Source organism: Lolium rigidum, chromosome 3, assembly GCF_022539505.1.
Source record: "Lolium rigidum isolate FL_2022 chromosome 3, APGP_CSIRO_Lrig_0.1, whole genome shotgun sequence".
In the NCBI taxonomy this organism is placed as follows: Eukaryota; Viridiplantae; Streptophyta; class Magnoliopsida; order Poales; family Poaceae; genus Lolium; species Lolium rigidum.
The window spans coordinates 355224032-355243391 of record NC_061510.1 but is presented as its reverse complement, the minus strand read 5'-3'; the positions used below and the strand labels follow the sequence as shown (position 1 = coordinate 355243391).

At 46.2% G+C, this 19360-nt stretch overlaps 1 protein-coding gene across 1 annotated transcript; it reads right to left on the bottom strand.

The window, feature by feature from the left end:
* Nucleotides 1-1944: 1944 nt before the first annotated feature.
* LOC124700340 (putative F-box/kelch-repeat protein At4g22430) lies at nucleotides 1945-3733 on the bottom strand. Its single transcript, XM_047232486.1, has 2 exons — nucleotides 3619-3733; nucleotides 1945-3522 (listed from the first exon to the last, which is right to left on the bottom strand). The coding sequence occupies exon 2, from the start codon at nucleotides 3510-3512 to the stop codon at nucleotides 2301-2303; it is 1212 nt and encodes a 403-aa protein (XP_047088442.1). The 5' UTR covers nucleotides 3513-3522; nucleotides 3619-3733; the 3' UTR covers nucleotides 1945-2300.
* Nucleotides 3734-19360: the final 15627 nt, after the last annotated feature.

The window sequence follows — 19360 nt, the reverse complement described above, 5'->3', positions numbered from 1 at the left end:
GCCGCGGAGCATTTTTGGTAGGAGGTGAAGCCTAGCGCACCTATTGCATCGGGCCTGCATTGGAAGTAGGGGTCGTAGTTTCTGACGCCCCGTAGAATGACCAAAGAACAAGTCCCTTGACATCCTGTATCGGCGCCGGAACAGTTATTCCGGGAAGATCGGATTGGTGAGGTGAAAGTAGTCCTTGTGGATAGGGATGGGCATAAAAACCGATGACCGAACACCGAACCCGAAAAGACCGAGACCGAACCTGAAAAGACCAAAACCGAAAAGACCGATCAAAATATGGGTAGCAAATTTTTTAGACCGAATTTAGTCCGGTCAATTCGGTCACTTTGTTCGTGATAACCGAATAGACCGAACTGACCGAATTTTATGTTTGAGAGACCCAATTCTTGATTGGACAGGTTTAGCCTTAACCTTTTGTTGTCCAAAATATACTTTATGTTGTCATTTATTAGTCTATGACTATGAGCTTGTGACTATTGACGTGTATGGTTGTATTCTTTTGTTGTTGGCTGAAAATTCGTAAATATGTGACCTATGAAGTATGAACCGGATAATATGAATGTTGATCAAACTGCTATATTATGCCACTATTAATATTTGTTCTTGCAAACTGATATGAATACATGCATTGGAAAAAAAATCAAGTTACTACGGAACTGTTGCCCCAGAACTTACACCAAATACTCTCCAAGGTTTTGTGTTGACAACAACTATCACAAAGTTCGGTCATGACCGAAACCGAACCCGAATTATCGGGTACCCGAATTCGTCGGGTAGTAAAATTGATAAGTAATTTTCGGTCTTTATTTCTAGAGGACCGAATTCAAAATAGACCGAAATACAAAGACCGAATTTTCGGTCATGACCGAACGCCCACCCCGACTTGTGGAGGCGGGCCTGCCCTTCCACTCTGTTGCGCGGCAGGTTTTTGGAGCGCCCCTTCACGGGCCCCGGTGTTGCGGCCCCGGGTTAGAGGTGAACTCGTGGACCATGGAGGCCGCAGTAGTTGCCAATGTCTGCGTCGACTCATCGGACTCCTCGTCAGAAGAGGAGTCGACGACCTCCGCGCGGAACTTGTCCAACATCTGCCACATGTCCATCTGCGTGGGTACAAACTGCGAATCAATGGCCGCGCACAATAGCGCCGAAAACACGAGTAAGAAACCTACCGACGCAATTGACCGAACAGGTCGTGGGCGGCGCGGAAGGGCGGCGCAACCGGGAGCGTTTCGCCCGAAAACAACCGGCAGGTACGCGGCGGAGCCAAGCCCGAGTACGATCCTGCTCTCCCGCGCGGCGAGAACGCCGACGGCGACTTCTGCGGCGCTGCGGCGGGTGGGGTTGGGGTGGTGGCGTCGCACTGGGGCAGCAAAGACGGGGAAAAAGAAGCAAATCAAAGCGGTCGATTTCGCTGTCCCTGACATGCGGGACCGGGTAAGAAATGGAGGACGCTCCGCGCGACCGCCGAGCGTCCGCGGAGACGCAAACCTGACGCATATTTGGGCTAGGTTTGCGTCTCCGCGGACGGCCCGGTCACTTTGCGTCACCCCGCTGGAGCAGGCCCCAGACGCATTTCCGGTCACGGCGGACGAAAACGGTCGCTCAACGTCCGTTTGCGTCGCGCCGCTGGAGATGCCCCTAAGACTCTGATCCAAGAAACAAAGATAGCATCTACTACTTCTCTAGCAAATGCCATGTCCGCTAAAAGACCTTTTTTCTATACCTGAAACAGAAGCCTGCATGGCATCTCCATTTCAGTCTCTTAAGGTTAACAGACCAGGTTGCCGAAGTTCGACTGAAATCATCAACTGCAGCAAACATGAACAGAAAGAGCTTACTCAAAGCAAGTACTCTACCAAAAATAGTGCAGGAATAAGATGAAATAGACATCAAACCAATCACCAGTCCTACTGAACCTTTCAGTACTCCCAACAATTTGACATGTTGCTCTAACTAATATTAGGAATTAGGATACATAATCATTCATATTATGGCCAGGAGATATTATGGCCAAGTCGCCAAGAGGGCCATGTTACAACATAATTTAGCCTCACAGAACTAACTGACAAACAAAAACAGTAGTAACCATATCCTTTGAAAATAAAAATATGCTTTCTTAATCTGTTGAGTGACCCGGCATGTCTCCCAACTGAAAATAAAGCTAGCAGTTTTGTCAGCACCAGCAAATTGAACAACATAATTCCAGTAGATTCCCAAGTGCACCGACAAATGATTCAGCCTACAGACTAATCAGTTTTCAGAGAAAGCATAGGGGTGGTTCGAAGGTAACACTACTGCTCATCTGCATCTGCCAATACCTCTGAGAACAGAGGAACATAAGGTAGATATACCTGATAACTGCCTTTCTCAAAATTAATGATACGGACAAATTTCTGATGCTGCATATCATATGCAGCCAACACATCACCTCCATCCAGAAAAACAGTATCACAATCTGGATGAATAGCGAACACCCTCCACTTCAGTCCAGGCATGTTCGAGGGCTCATCAATGCTAGCACTACACTTCAAGACCCACTCCTTACTATCATAATTCTCAAGGCGCCAGAGTGTTATCTTGGTAGCTATGCCAGCGTTCTTCTTACTGTTGTTACTGACATGAGCTTGGGTTGTACTAGCATAGTGCAAGCACCCCTGTGACAAACCAATAGCATCATAAGAACTAGAGCCATCGGGTAGAAGGATAGTCTTCCACTCCTTCCCCTCCATGTCCACCACCAGCAGCGCAGGTTCATTGTAGATATTTACGGGGTTCAGCTTGCCAACGAGGTGCAGCATGCCACCAAAACGGACACTCCTAAACTCATCGAACACTGTAATTTGCTCAACCAGCTCACTATCTCTACGAATCCAGGCTCCAGTTTGGGACGAGAAGATGTCCACTCCTGTGACACAACTTCCCACATCCATATAGGTCTCGACAAATTCAAGAACGTGGAAATGGGACGATACATTTGGATCAAAAGCCAGGCGAGAGGCACAGTGAAATCTGTTTGCCTGAGCCTGAGGTTGAGGGGGCAGTTCGATCCACCTCTCTGTGGCGGGATTGCACACAACATAACGGACTTGCTCCCCATAGGCGGCAGGATTCTCCTTGTTGGAGCAGGCGCAGAGAAGGAGGCCATTGCAGGTGTCCACGTAGGCGATATACTTGTACTTAGGTTGCAGGAAATTGAGGGAAGGGTCGACCGGGGCTGCGCCGCCTGAGACGCTGGCAAAGTGGTGGCTCCAGACGGCCCCCAGAGATCTGTAGGTTGTGTAGAGGAAACCAGCAAGGGTCTGAGGCAACTTTTTGCGGTTGACGGGGTCGGCGATGAGGTCGCGCCAGGGCATGGAGACGCACTTGAAACGGCGAACGGACCTCGCTGGGAGGCGCGAGAGGATCTCCAAGATGAGGTCGTCGGTGAAAAGGCTGGCCGCCGTCGCCGGAGGGTTATCCTGCCTCAACTGCTTCTTGGAGCTCTCCTCCTTGTCCTCCTCCATGGCGTGGAAGCTGAAGAAGGTAGGCAGGGGTTAGGTTGGGTCGATCTGCAAATCGATCTGCAAATCGAGGGTGAAAATCAATGGGGATACTCGGCGGTGATCTTACAGTGGAGAGGGACGACAGGAGATCTTGATTTGGAGCGGCGCTGGGGATGGCTGACGGTGAGGCGGCGGCGGTTCGCTTCTCCGTGGGAACGAAAGCAGAACCGGCGAGTTGGGGAATGAAATGATTTTGTTTAGAATGGGAATGAATTGGGATTGCAAATTTACAATGCTCCGTATTGGGCTGCAAATGGGAGGTGCAGATGAAATTAATGGGCTCCATCAGGCCCACTTCTACCTCAGGGGCACTTACACACACAGAGACTAGAGATGAGATAGCTGCTCACCCTCAAAAAAAAAGATGAGATAACTGCTCACCCTCAAAAAATAAAAATAACCCTAACTCATAACTGCATACATAGCCCAACCAATCTGGCATCGTGGTCACACGATCACACTCCCCAAGCCAGCGAAACAACATCAACCTTTCAGTCCAGGCATGCCATCGTCGCCACGCCATATTTCTGTCAGTAAAACACCAATTCACTCAGCTAGAGGTGCACACAGATGCAAAATCAGTACACAGCCGATGAGCTAAAGAAGATCACCCGTGTGCGCAAAACACTCATGGTACTGCATGCGTACAAAAAATGGAGACGAACAGTAGGCCGCCAAATCTGACTATGAAATATAAAGAGGTAGAACCATTTCTTGGAGTTTCTTTGGAGCTCTGCTAGACTGCAGGTTCGAAGGCACGAAGGATTTTTGGTATGGCTGCTTCGTTCAGTCTTCGACGGAAGTGGGCGGATGACCCAACAATTTTGTTCCACCTGGCTGCATGTAATTGCGCGAATGTCACTGAATGCTATAATCACGCTTACCCGAACACAGATTGTGCCTTTTTTAAAAACATTTTTGTAGAGATTCACCATCATCTCATTTCGAAGGCTAATCTGAAACATACCGCTACATTTTCGCTAACTTTTGCGGTGCAGTTGATAAGGTTTCATTATTACTGGTGAAATGAATTTCTTACAAAGCTTCAATATTTCTTCAACTTAACCTCGCCGCCTAGTTCAGTAATGCTCATTGTAAGTTTGTAACCCACTAAACAGTTCTTCCAAATTAGTACCTTGAATTTAATAAACATATAACAATGATCACCATGACAAAAAGAAGACCCTACAAATCTCAAGCTGGAGCTGACAAGGCGTTGATTCAGACACATGTCTATGTTGTTGGGTCAATTACAGATCTAGGCATGCGTGTTGGAACTTTGCGGATCGAACTTGCTTTGCATAAGCTTAAACACCGTTGGGACATGCCCATTTCTTTCTATGCCCACAAAAATCATCAGCAAAAAGAACAATGAGCAAGGTGTGTGTCAAAATGGTTGAAGTGGACCAACGTGCGTGTGTCGAAATGTCAAATTTTGTTAGCAACAGTACCTCTAAAACAAGCATATCCAGGCAAAATAATTGAAATCACCCAATTATTCATAGTTGAGTCTTTTTTTTTGTGTGTGTTTGTTGTGGGGGCTAGTCAAGCATGCCGCTCGATGTTCATAGTTGGGTTTGTTTGACCATTGTCCGTTTTTTTACCAGCTTCTGCATCAAAAATGAAATAAAGAAGTTTGTGTACCAGCAATTGGTGCAGCGCGGACCACTTTTTTTTTGCCAGGCATGTCCTTGCCTTATCACATGCCCACAAGGCTTTCTATTCGCACACCTGCACGATTCCTAAGTGCCTGAAACCCTGAACCAACCTACACGAGTACTTCCCTAGCAGATACAAATGCTCTGCCCTGGCTTCTGCTAATACCCTTTTTTTATACCTGAAACACAAGCCTACCTGTCATGTCCATTTCAGTCTTTTAAGGTCCAGGTTGCCAAAGTTCAGCTGAAAATTCATCAATTGCAGCAAACATGAAGTGAATACTTTACCAAAAGTACTGCAGGAATAAAATGAAATAGACACCACACCAATCACGAGTCCTAATGAAACTTTTAGTACACGTAGCTAATATTAGGACTTCAGATAATCATTTCGCAAAACAAAAGGATTTCAGATAATCATAGTCATTCGATATTATGCCAAAAGGGCCAAGTTACAGCATAACTTAGACTCGCAGAGCTAACTGCGTCCAGAACAACAGGTAGAGAAACAAAAACAATGCTAACCATGTTCTTGGAAAATAAAGATATGCTTAATCTTTTGGGTGACCAGGCATGGCTCCCAACTGAAAATAAAGCTAGCAGTTGTGTCAGCAACAGCAAACTCAACAACATAATTCCAGTACATTCTAAAGTGCACGGACAAATGATTCAGCCTACAAACTTATCACTTTCAGAGGAAGCATAGGGGTTGTTCGAAGGTAACACTACTGCCCATCTGCAACTGCTAAAGGTTTCAGTTGCTGTGGAGACAAACCTACTATGTATTTTATTAGATTTTCAGGGTACGCCGCCCCCATGCACGACCACATTTTTTCCTCAAACCTTCTTTATTGAAAAACAAATTATTTGATATATTCTAACAATATTTTACTTGTTTGTTCTGATCAAACTAATCCACCGAGAAATTCTACGAATCTGATGATCAAAATAGAATAATTACTCAAAGTGTTGGATCTCACACAAATATCAGGTACACAAAATATATCTGAACGAATCACCTGATGGCTAATATAGTGCATCTCTTGACATTCAGTAATGCTCGGTGTAACATCTAAGCAATCCTTCTAAACTAAATTTTGAATAAATTAAATATATAACATCACTATGGAAAATATTAGGTTACAAATCTCACCCTTGAGCCGATGAGGCCATGGTTTCTTGGCACAGATATAGGCATGCACATTGAACTTGTGCTTCACAACATGGTTGAAGTCATACCTGGGCATGGGAAGCCCGGCCCGAACGGCCCGACCCGACCCGGCCCGAAAATCCCGGGCCGGGCCGGTCTTTTTCTCTCTATCGGGCCGGGCTCGGGCCTTCTTTCTTCAGCCCGTAACTAAATCGGGCCGGGCTCGGGCCACTGAAAAAAGAAAATGACCACTAGATCGGGCCGGGCCGTCGGGCCAGCCCGGAAAAATCGGGCTTTTCGGCCGCGGGCCGGGCTCGGGCCGAAATTTGCTGAAAGTTGGTCGGGCCGGGCCGGGCTCGGGCCAAGGATTTCCCGTCGGGCTTTTTTCGGGCCAGCCCGAAGCCCGGCCCGGCCCGAGAAATGCCCAGGAAGAGTTGAAGTGAACCAAATTTCAAGCACTTTCAGTGTGTAACAAAATGTCAAATTCTGGTAGTAAAAGTGGAGAACGCTCACCTCTAACACACGTAGATTCAGTCAAAATCATTTTTTATTCAGGCAAAATCATTGTATACTCTTCATTGTCCATAGTTAATCTAGTTTTTGACCAGCTTCTGTCTCAGAAATAAAATAGAATAAAAGAAAGAAAGAAGTTTTGGCACCAGCCATCGGCACACTAAATTTCTCTTAGATGTGTGTCTTTCCCTGGTTACATGTCCATAAGACCTGTTAGAGCGCACAACTGCATAACAGCAAGTGCCTGAAGCTCTGAGCAAACAAACAGACAAACAAGACTACATGTTATTGTCCTGAAGATGGCATCAACTACTTGCCTAGCACATACAAATGCCCTGTCCTGGCTCCTGCTAAGAGCATCTCCAGTCGCGTCCCTCAAAAAGCGTCCGGCACAAATGATTTGGGGCACGTTTGGGACCGCGCCGGACAAAAAGAGACCAAAAATCTGTACAAAAAAGAGACCCTTCCCAGCCGCGTCCCTCAAACGTGTCCGGATGCATGCATTTTAATAGAGGGACCACCCCATGTGGGAAAAGTAGGTGAGAGAAAGTGTGGGGAAAGAGACTAGCATGTGGGGACTAGGGGCTGCATGCATGCATGTGGACGCCTCATTTTGTGTCCGGCGTCCCCGGTAGAGACTCTATGCATAGAGTCTCTACCGGGACGCCGGACACAAAATGAGGCGCTAATTAGCTTTGGGGAACGCGACTGGACGACTTTTTTCCCCATTTCTTGTCCGCGGCTTATTTGGGGGACGCGACTGGAGATGCTCTAATACCCCCTTTTTATACCTGAAACACAGACCTATATTTCATGTACATTTCAGTCTCTTAATGTTAAGAGATCAGGTTGCTGAAGCTCGACTGAATTCATCAACTGCAGCAGACTAAATTCACTAACTACAGCAAACATGGACAATAAGAGATTGCTCAAACCAAGTACCTTACCAAAACACAGCGGGAATAAGATGCAAATATGCAATAGACATCACACCAATAGCCAGTCCTACTGAACCTTTCAGTACTCTTGACAACTTGACATGTTACACTGGCTAACATTAGGATTTAAATTAATCATAACCATTCGGTACTGTGGCCAAGAGAGCCAAGTTACAGCATAATTTAGCCTCACTGAACTAATTGTGTCTAGAACAACAGATAGACAAACACAAACAGTAGTAACCATGCCCTTTAAAAATAACGATATGCTTAATCTGTTGAGTGACCAGGCATGGCTCCCAACTGAAAATAAAGCTAGCAGTTATTTCTGAACCAGTAAATTGAACAACATAACTCAAGTAGATCCAGAAGAGGCTACAGACGAATAAATATTCATAGGAAGTATAGGGGTGCTTTGTAGGTAACCCTACTGCCCATCGCCATCTGCTAATGCCTCTGAGAACAGAGGAACATAAGGTAGATATACCCGAACATTGTCTTTCTCAAGATTAAGGATATCGACAAATTTCTGATGCTGCATATCATAAGCCAACATATCACCTCCAATGGGAACCAAAAAAACGGTATTGCAATCAGGATGAATTGCGAACACCCTGAACTCCACCCAGATTATGCCCAAGGGCTCATTGATGCTGGCGCTATGCTTCAAGACCCACTCTTTACTATCATGATTCTCAAGGCACCAGAGTGTTATCTTGGTAGCTTGGACAATATTCTTCTTACTGATATGAGTTTGTGTTGTACTACCAGCATAGTACAAGCACCCCTGTGATAATCCAATTGCTTCAAAACTAGAGCCGATGGGTAGATGGATAATCTTCCACGCCTTCCCCTCCATGTCCACCTGGACCAGCACCATCAGGGCAGATTCTTTGTCGACGTTTATGGTGTTCAGCCTGCCAACCAGATGCAGCATGCCACAAAAAAAGACGCTCCTAGTTCGACGGAACAATGTAATTTTCTCAAGCAACCCACTATCTCTATGAATCCAGGCTCCAGTTTTCGATGAGAAGATGTCTACTCCTCTGGCACAATTTTCCACACCCGAAATGGTCTGCCAAAATTGAAGAACGTGGAAATGGGACGACACTGCCGGATCGAAAGCCAGACGTGTAGTACTGTAAAATCTGTTTGCCATAGCCTGAGGTGGAGGGGGCAGCTCGATCCACCTTTCCGTGGCAGGATTGCACACGACATGACGGTATTCATCCTTATCTGAGTCAGGAGTCTCCTTGTTGTAGCAGGCGCAGAGAAGAAGGCCATTGCAGGTGTCCTCAAGGGCGATATACTTGAACTTGTTAGGTTGCAGGAAATGGAGGGAAGGGTCGACCGGCAATGCGCCGCCTGAGACGCTGGCAAAGTGTCCGCTTAGGGCGCCGCCCGGCTTGTATTTGTTGTACAGGAAGCCAGTAAGGGTCTGAGGCAGCTTTTTGCGGTGGGCGGGGTCGGCAATGAGGTCGCGCCAGGCCGTAGAGACGCACTTGAAACGGCGAACGGACCTGGCTGGGAGGTGAGAGAGGACCTCCAAGATGAGGTCGTCGGTCAATAGGCTGGCCGCCGTCGCTGGAGGGCTATCCTGCCTCAGCTTCTTCTTGGAGCTCTCCTCCTTGTCCTCCTCCGTGTCCATGGCGTGACCTGAGCGACAAAGGCAGGAATTAGGCTAGGTCGATCTGCAAATCCAGCAAGGAACTCATCAATCTGGAGTTGGGGTACTAGGTGGTGATCTACGGTGGAGAGGGAAGAGAGGAGACCTTCGTCTGGAGCGGTAATGGCGATGGGCGACGGGGAGGCGGCGGAGCTTCGCTTCTCCGAGGGAACGAGGAAGCAGAGCCGGCAATTAATGGGCTCAATTAAGCCCGCTAAGAGCCCAGGGGTACTTCAAAGAGACAACGATGAGATGATTGGGTTTTGGGCTTTTTTGCATCTCTCAAAACGAAAAGAAAAAATATATAATTCGGTTTGGGCCGAGCGTGGGGAACGAGCAATTGTTCAATGGATTTACATTATTATCATGGATGGATGGATTTGCATACTTAAACGTCAACCCGGTGTCGTCGTGGTACATATCGAAAGCATGGCGCATCTGGGGAAAAAGAGGACGGCGAGACGGGTCAGCTCACGGTGATCACTACACAGGCAGACACATGGAGGACTACACATCTAACCTTTTGTTCGAAGTCGGCGCCGCTCACTAGGCGAGTCTCGATCTCCTCCTGTATGTCGTGCCATTTGCTGCACGCCGTCTGTATGATCCTCCAATGGGTGTCCATGGCCTTGTCTCCCCAGTTCATGATCGTCTTGTTGAAGTAGGGATCGATGAGCTTGCGTTCGTCGAACGTCTGCTTCACTCGAAGCCAATACGTGTCATACGACTGATTGGCCCCGGTTATGCCGTTCATGGACACGGTCATCCAAGCTTCAGCGAGGCACTCCTCTTCCTTCGGCGTCCATTTGATACGCGGTTCGGCAGGCGGCGAGTCCTTCTTCCTCTTCTTCTTTCCCTTCGTCAGGTTGTCGTCGGCGACCTCGGTTTGAGTTGGCTGTTCTTCTTCTTCTTCGACGGCTTGGCTTCCGTCGGCCACATCTTCCACCCAGTCGTAGCGCGTCGCGACAGCTGCCGTCGCCCTCGCCTCCTCTTGCATGAAGAACCCCGGGCTCGCAGCGGCGGCCATGGAGCCTGAGTTGATCATCTCTTGGATCACCTCATCGTTCGGCGCCGCCATCGCACCGAACGGGAGCGGCCCTCGTCGCAGGGCCGGCGAGATGCCCCCGTGCTGGTTCTCGTTCAGGTTGCCGACGGCGAGCTCGGGCGGCGACGGCGTGAACCTGGACGTTTGGCCGTAGGTGGCCTCTTGGAACATGGCAGGCGACGACGGCAAGAAGCTCGAAGGGGAAAAACTTGACGGGGAACTGCTAGTACCTTGCATCGGCCATTGGCCGGGGAACATGGCGCCGCCGCTGCCGCCGCGAGCATGGCCCATGCTCATGGTCATGGAGATCTTCCTCGCTTGTTCGTTCTGGGCGGCCGCCGCCCTCTTCGCGGAGAGTTTTTTCTCCCTCTCCGCCCTGCCGCTTGTTTCGACCTGGCGCCGGAGCTCGTCCGCCGCCCACTGTGCGTTGGACATACCCGGCGGTCGCTCCTTCGGCGCCCGCGGCTTCCTAAATGGCATGGTGGTGGACGAGAAGACGAGGAGGAGAATGGAGATGCCTATCCACAAATTCGGCGGGAGAGGATGGGGATATGCAAGAAAATTGGAGGGAAATGGACAGGATTTGGCTTTCCTGTCGCCGACTACGAGGGTCCACACGACGTTTCGTGCCAAATTCTTTCGTCCAGAGTCCCCGAGCGGCGAGAGCGCCTTGGGGGACTGGAGATGGCGTGGGCTCGCCGGATGGATGAAGGGCAAAATCCGGACGAAAACGAGGAATCGGGATCGCGACTGGGCCGAATTTCGCCGTCCGGATGGGAAAAATGGCGCTCGGGGGCCTCGTCGGGGAGACGAGTGGGGATGCTCTAAGGGGCAACCTACTCCAGGGAAGTCTTCCGGAGTTCGCGACATCAGTCCACATTGACACCGCCAAGGCGGCCTCGGACGACAGCTTCTGCCGGCCAGATCCTGGACCGTGTGACAAGCGTGTCCAGTCCTTGGTCACCATCAGGGCCGGCCCACAGGGAGGGAAAAGGGGCGCTCGCCCCGGATCTTTAGGAGCGAGGGCCCCGGCTACATATTTGATTCATATATATACTTGTACTTAGGCTGTAAAGTTTAAAAATAATTTTAAAAAATATAGATGCCCTAAGCTACAGTTTACCGTGCCTCTTACCAAATATTTATTTAAATATTTACGCTATAGGATGTACCATTTAGAATAATTAATATACAAGGTCCAAGCTAGATCTTACCGTGCCTCTACTGCAACTTCTTTCAACAAAAAATATTTAAATATTTTTTTACCGAAAATACAATTTGTCTCTAGCCTTCCCAAATATCAAGAACAACACCGATCCTCATAACTATTTGTAGAAATAAGGATCATGGCATAGTTTGCTCAATCAATGAAATTTTTTTTTTCAAACGTGGATCTTTCAAATGTAAATATTATTTAGTTTGTTATTGTATTACCCTAATATTTTCACTTGTCCAATACTAATATTTTTTTCAGTCTTTTGTGTGTGATGGAGATTGTTAATGGCCAGGACACCAATCATTCTTAAACTTTAAGTAATATATACAAATATATTTAGCATAAATAAATTTTTTAAAAAAATTCTATAGTATGTGTGTGTGCGGGGGGGGGGGGGGGGGCAATGGCCCCCTGCCCTACGATAAATTCGCTACTGTGAATAAGGGGCCCTTATATCGTTTCGCCCTAGGGTCTCCGAAATCTATGGACCGGCTCTAGTCACCATCGTCGGGGCGCTTCACTTCCCCGAGACTTTCGATGTGAGCTGGAAAGGCAACATCCCATGCAACGGGTGGCTCGGCGTCTACTGCGACAACAAGAACTGCACGATCACATGCGTCAACTTCGCCCGCCTCCACCTCAACGGCATTCTTCATCCCGCTCTCGGCGACCTCAAGTCGCTGATCATGATCGTCGTCGCTGGCAGCAACCTCATAGGCAATGTGCCTTGGTCCATCGCCGCCCTGCCATCTCTCAGGACCTTGGACATCTCCAACAACTCGTTGTCAGGCACAATTCCGACCTTCCGTCGCGGCGTGGCTATCTGGTTTGGAGGCAACGAGGATCTCACCGTCACAGCAGGCGCCTCCGAGCTATGCGTCTCGGAGCGTATGCCCCGTTTCGCTGCCGCCGCCGCCATGGTCATTGCTCTTCTAGTGCTTGCCTGATGCACTCTGCAGGGTCAGTACTCACTAGTCACTACTTTAGCTTCTGGTCTCTTCCTATGTTATCCCAGCTACTTGATGTGCTTGTGCTGCAACGTACTCTTGTGTGGCATGAACTGGAGTAATTCTTTGTTTTGCAATTATTCTCACTGTTCTTGAACTCTGTAAATCTTGGGATTAATGTCTGCTGCTTACCGTTGTGTGGCCTGAATTAATGTGTGTTATTTATCCATCCTTTATCCCTGCTTGATAGAATGGTTTCCGTGGTACAAGGTGTTGAACTTGTTTACCCTTGTGTTGTAACTTACACTTGTGTTGGCCTGAGTTAATGTCTGCTATTTATCCATCCTTTATGCTGCTTGACATGATGGTTTCCATAGTACAAGGTGTTGAACCTGAACTTGCAAACCTGGCATTGTAGCGTTTCATGCTATTGCCCATTTTCAGTTAGCTGTGGTTTCAGTTGGTCTGTCAGTTAGCTTAACAAACAGTCAATTTGTGAGCCTATTGTCAGCTGACAAAGTAATAGGCAGCCGTGTGTTGCGTCGTCGGATTGCTTGAGTAAACTCACGCACGGCAGCAGAGTAGGAGGTCATGATCGGGTGATCGCTGGGTGGAAGGATTACACCAGCCCGGACATGCCTTAGAATTTGGATCTTCAGTTAGTTTGGTATCACTACCCATAGCAGAGAGAAGAACACAAATTATTGTTGCAACCTTTGCACGGAGCGCAAAATCAATCATGTCCATCGTGTGTGTGATTCGGTGTTTTTAGTGTGTGTTTGAGCTCTGTTTCTTGATACAGGGCATGTTCAGAGCTGAGAGATTTCTCAGTTGAGTGTTTGAAACATTTGCATCAATGTGGGAAGAGTAATTTAGCAGAGCATCCTATTGAATATGTACATTCCATAATTTTCCAAAATACAGTATCTGACAAGTAAGCAGTTCGACAAGGTCATCCCATTGGATTTAAGTTCAGCAAGAAGTCCTTATAGCTCCCAGTGTTGAGTGCAAAACCTAATCCCGGCGACTGATGGCACATTTCAGACCTTTTTTTGCTTCGAGATCATGTTATATGTACTTAGCGTGCAGGCTACTAACTACAGACATAGATTATTTCTGTTGATTTTGAAAATGAATTGTGCGCAGGCTACTGAAGCCTGGCCACTTCTTTGGCATTGTTGTGATGGCAGGTCTGTAAGACTCTGGGTCTAAGATAACGATTCGATGTTCTCAACTGTTGTTGTCAACATAAGTGGATGAATTGTGCGCAGGAATGCTGCTCTAGTTTACATGACCATATCTACAAGATGAAACCTCTTAATGATCTTGACTCAAGGATATTATTTGATAGAAGTATTTTCCACTCCGAAGATGCCTGTCCAGAGAAACTAAAGAATGCTTCAAGTGAAATTTTGAGGAAATGTGGAGGGGTTCCATTATTCATACATAGTACAGCAACCATTTTGGCCAGTCATAAAGAGATAAACTCAACCGTATTCTGGGAGAAGATACCAAATTCTTTTGGTTTTCAATTGGAATGCAAAAAACCTGCATTACAATGGATGAGGCATGTGCTAGATCTTGGTTACAATGATTTATCTCTGGACCTTAGGACCTGTTATCCACGGAGTATACCTTTGTATATTCCCAGGAGATTCTGTGATAATGAAGGATGATTTGGTTAGGAGATGGATAGCAGAGGGCTTTATCACTGAGAAGCACGGTTATGACCCAGAGGAGATTACAGAAGATTACTTTTAATATGCCTAAATCTTTTCCCATCCTCTCGGATAACTAGGATAGCATCTTGTTTGTGTTCATACTTCATGTCAGAATTTGACTCTTTCAGCAAGTGGGCTCACAGAACGATTCCATAAATTCTTGGAGCAGAACAGATGCCCTCATTGTCTATGTTGACAGAGGTGTAAAAGAATGATAAATAAAAAGTATCTATGAGATAGAAACCAACCTACTTTGATGAGAGGTTGAAACAATGCATTGTCTGAAGTTTGTACTGCTTGGCTGGGACCAAACATCAGAGGCCTATATGATGCATAGGAAAAAAAGTTACTTTCACCAAATATTGTATCAACAAGGGAACAGATCTAGCTGCGATATATTACTAGCCTAAGCCACACTGCGTTGTCTTTAACCAGTGTTGGATTTCACTGTCATCAACATCCTGTCACTCTCTTTCCCTCCCATTGTGGTATCTTTATGCCATCAATTGCACCTGAATATGATACTGTTGCTTTTGTAGATGTTGTCATGCCTAATGCCTTCAAATGTTATCTTCATGCCATGAATTTTCACGACCACTGAATGTTTTTACTGTTTGTTGTTTATCCGCAGCACCACCTTTCACTGTAAGACATTAGTTTACTAGAGTCGTAACATGAATCTCATTTTGGTATGTGATTTTAAGAAAAAGGTGCTGGTGCGTCGTCTTCCCAAGGTGGTTAACAGTATGAATAATGATGCACAAAAAACGCTAGTCATGTGTCACGTGGACGTCGAGCTTTTTTGTTGCTGACTGGAGAATAGCCATGTTGGAATAATGCTGATGGTGCTCTAGTAAAACTTAATGTGATTGGAATAGTGATTCTACTTATTTTGGTTTTTACTTATTTGCAGTCAAATAGTTTGAAATAAAATATATTTATGTCATCTCTCTGGATGCTTGTTAATTTGTTGTGATGCAGCTATGGAATCAAAATCGACTGACTTAATAAAACATTCGAATTGTTGATTTGCATGCTGAAATTGAATGTATTCTGGTCTCAATTAAGAGAGCATTGTCACGTTTGGAGATTGGGTCATGTTCAGGTATCAGAGTGTTTGCTTCTTGTATTTTGAAAGAAATATCTTCTTGTATTTTGGAGATTGGGTCATGATCCGGATCGGACGTCACAAGAATACATCATCTACAGGGTAAGTAAAATGTCCACTTCCTCGTTGGTACAACCAGATAATGGGTTCAGTTCACACTCAGCTGCTATGCATTCCCTTATCTGGCTATTATTTTTTGGTATTGGAGACTGGCTCTAAATTTGTCTGTTATTTTGGGTTATTTCCTTAGGTACCAGCCACCCATATTACCAGCTGAAGAGGTCAAACCTGCCTTTGACTATGAGCATGAAGGTGTTACTTCAAATTGATCCTCTCCAGGCCGTGATAAGCTAAGTCTGATCTATCGTTTTCCTGTGGTTTTTCATGCTCCTCCCTAAAACGACTCGTGTTCTCTGTGACTTCACAGACAGGGCGTCGTAGGGCGAGAAGAATGGAGCAGAGTGAATACTTTGATGGCTGGTCTTTGGAACATGTGTACACTTTTTTTTTCTTTCCGCACCTAGGTAGCCATACATCATGCATGCCACACTCTGTGATGTTCAGAAACATGTGCTCTCCGTGATGTTCAGAAACCTGTGCTGGTTACAGGGCTAGCGGTTCCTCCCACCCACCTTGGATTTTTTTCATAGTTGGTGTTAAGAATAACATATCCTTGTACGTTGGTATTAAGAAAATCAGCAAGGGTCAGCCTGCATAAATAAGGCGATCAGAAATTGCGAAGGCAGCATCGCATCGTTTTTGTTTGTACTGTTTACTTGCTTGGTCCGATGCTAGATTAAGGCTGGGCTTGCCGAGTGCAAACCCTGAAGCACCGTTGCACTTAATTATCTGATACAAGTGTTTACCCCCTGTGTTGCTCCATATGTGGGGCTCTACCGTGAATGGGTTTTCCCTTTAGATACTAACTTAGCTGCCAGGTTTCTCAATCAAGCAGAATGATAATTTGGGCTATTTTAAAAGTAAGATAAAGAGTATTCCGAATCAAACAAGATAACTAACTTAGCTGCAAGATTTCTCAATCAAACGGAATTGACAAATTGAAGTAAAGCTAGTCCGAAACATTATAAAATGAAGTAAACATTGGAGAGAAGCATAGAAATTTCCAATCATGCCTCGCCATGAAGACCAGGACCTGTGCCGTCAATTTTGCCACGCCAGGTCTTAATCTTGTGCTTGCGGCTACTCCTGCGTCGTTTGTGCATCGGGGAGCTTGGAGTTGGCGGTGATTCGACGTTCTTGTCGGAGCCGGGCTGCGTAGGCACCATATGAGGCGCCGGCACCGTAACTGTCGACCTGCAACAACAGATGGAGATTCAGTTCCACAAAATTTGTATCTAATACACATTCACAAATAGTACTGACAAGGGAATATCATACAACATATTCTGGAATTAAGCCTTGAACTAGCGGACAGATTTACATGTAACAATCAAAGGAACTTACTCCCACGGAAGGTCAAGCATCCAGTCGGCGTCCTTGTCTTCATAAGTAAGGACATAGCCTTGCCATGGTAAGCCTGTCCTTGGCTGCTGGTTTACGCACCGCGCTCCAATCTAAAAGAAAGATGTTGTGGACTTTGAATTATTTGGTAGTTCTCCTACTAATGGATACTCGTCTATAGTATTTGATGACCTAGTCTTCTTACTCAAGTCTGAAGAGGAATAGTAAAAAAAATCAAAGATGCCACTAACTCGGAATTGCTGCCCGAGGTACTTAATTCTTTCTAAGGGCCTCTTTGATTTAAAGGAATAGGGAGCACACAGGAATAGGAAAGCATGATTAGTACAATCCTTGCCTAGTTCCTCATGCACAGCTCAGGAAAGTTTCCTATTTTCTTCCGTTTCCTTCATATTTCCTTCAAATCAAAGGAGCCCTAAACATGGGAATGGATTTCGGGGTGCCGTCCTGTTTTCAAATTGAGAGACAATTTGCTGCAGATACTGAACATCGTCTAATCCCCCCATAAATGATTTATTTGTGTGGATCCAAGCACCTCCTCAATTTAGTTGACGCAGCCATGTCAGATCTGTTCTCGATACACATTTTTCTAGACTCGTTAAACCGTGTAGGCTCTCACATTTCTGGAAAAAAAGCCGCGTCTACAAATTTGGAACCTAGGGTACTTTTCGTTAAGAGAATACTACGTATTACCTATATCAGGCTTATGGTGTTTCTCTATTTTATTGTAGTTCGTCGCCAACACCTGCCGGCTTCAAGAGAATATTACCCATCTCAGGCATGACCTGGATGAAATTGGTTGGGTGCGCTAATTTGTATAAGCAAGAGGTGAACGATCTTCGCGTGGAACCACCACAACCCGATGCCAAGTTTGACGAATCCGAGTTCGACGAGTGGAACGAGGCGTTTATAGCAGACGCAGAAGCCGAGGCGACGTATGAGGTGGCGAAGTGGGGCTAGGAGGAGCAGATCCGCAGCGACCAGGAGCAGGCGGCGACCTTGGCCTCCTTCAACGCGCAGCGCTTTCGAACGCTCCGTGAGGAAGAGCTTGAGGAGATCAACGGCACTAACTTTGAGCAGGTCGTCGAGATTTCGTGATAGCGGGTGGCCACAAAGGAGGCGGGTTGTCTCCGCATGGCGGCTGAGCGACTGAGGCTGCTTGAGCTCAGCGCTAGGCAAAGGTGACCACCCGCGAGCAAGCGAGACTCGCCTATAATGAGGAGTCCCACCAGTGGAAGATGGCCATGCTGCACCGCTAGATGTGCGAAGCAAGGGCGAAGAGTTGTGCGCGGGTGCATGCGGCAGCAGAGGAGAAGAATGACCACGAGGCGGACCCTTCGTGGGCCCCAACCAATGACGTGTAGATTGAGATTTATTTTATTCTAGTTTAAAGTTTATTCAGTTTTATCTATTAATTCTAAATTTAAATGAAAACCCGTGTTTTATTTATATTTGCTTGTTCAAAGTTTCTTTTGAAAATTCTTCTCGGGATAGCAGGTGTGCGCAACCTCTCTTCAAATTGGAAGCATGTAACATGCTACCGATATTATCTGGTGATGCTTATTTAGAGAGCACCAGTGGAGATGCTTGAAGATACCTAAAAATGAGCTTGACATTGGTCAAACTGCAACACGATATGATGAGATCTTCGGTAATGATTACATATACACACACGTAAACTTCACAGGGACAGACAGAACCTTATCACGTTGCATGCAATTCGAGAAACGGAGCCTCAGTGCACAAGAGGGGGTCAGCGAGCCTGGAATATAGCAAAAGCTCTCTTTACAGCAAGTTCGATCATCCAAAGGACCAGGCTCACTCAAAACGAAGTAGAGGTGGCAACACAGTTTATCAATCACCACTCCGGCCCTCGTTCTCTTAAATACTCTTTTCTAAAAAATACAATAGTATTGACGTAAAGTTTTAAATCTAGACAAACATGTGGAAATTTGCTGGCATCTTATCCTGTCCAAACTCAATCAGGTAAATGGACTATTGATAATTTTCTAGGATTAAGAATAATCCCCTCCGATCAGTTTTTGTTTAATTCCAACATCAATTTCTTTGGGGTCATTTTATCCTAGAAAATATTTTACCTAAAATAAACTAGTTGGTGAGTGGTATCCTAGTTTGGAAAAGAAAAGAAATAAAAAAAATGGTCGTGGGACTCCTCACCCCTCCTCTCGTTCTCTCCGCCTCTCAGAGTCCTTCCTTTCTCCCTGATACGTCCAAAACGTATCTACTTTCCCGAACAGTTTTGCTATTGTTTGCCTCTAATTTGTGTATTTTGGATGCAACTAACACGGACTAACGCTGTTTTCAGTGAAGCTGTTCCGGTGTCTCGTTTTTGTGCAGAAATCCAACT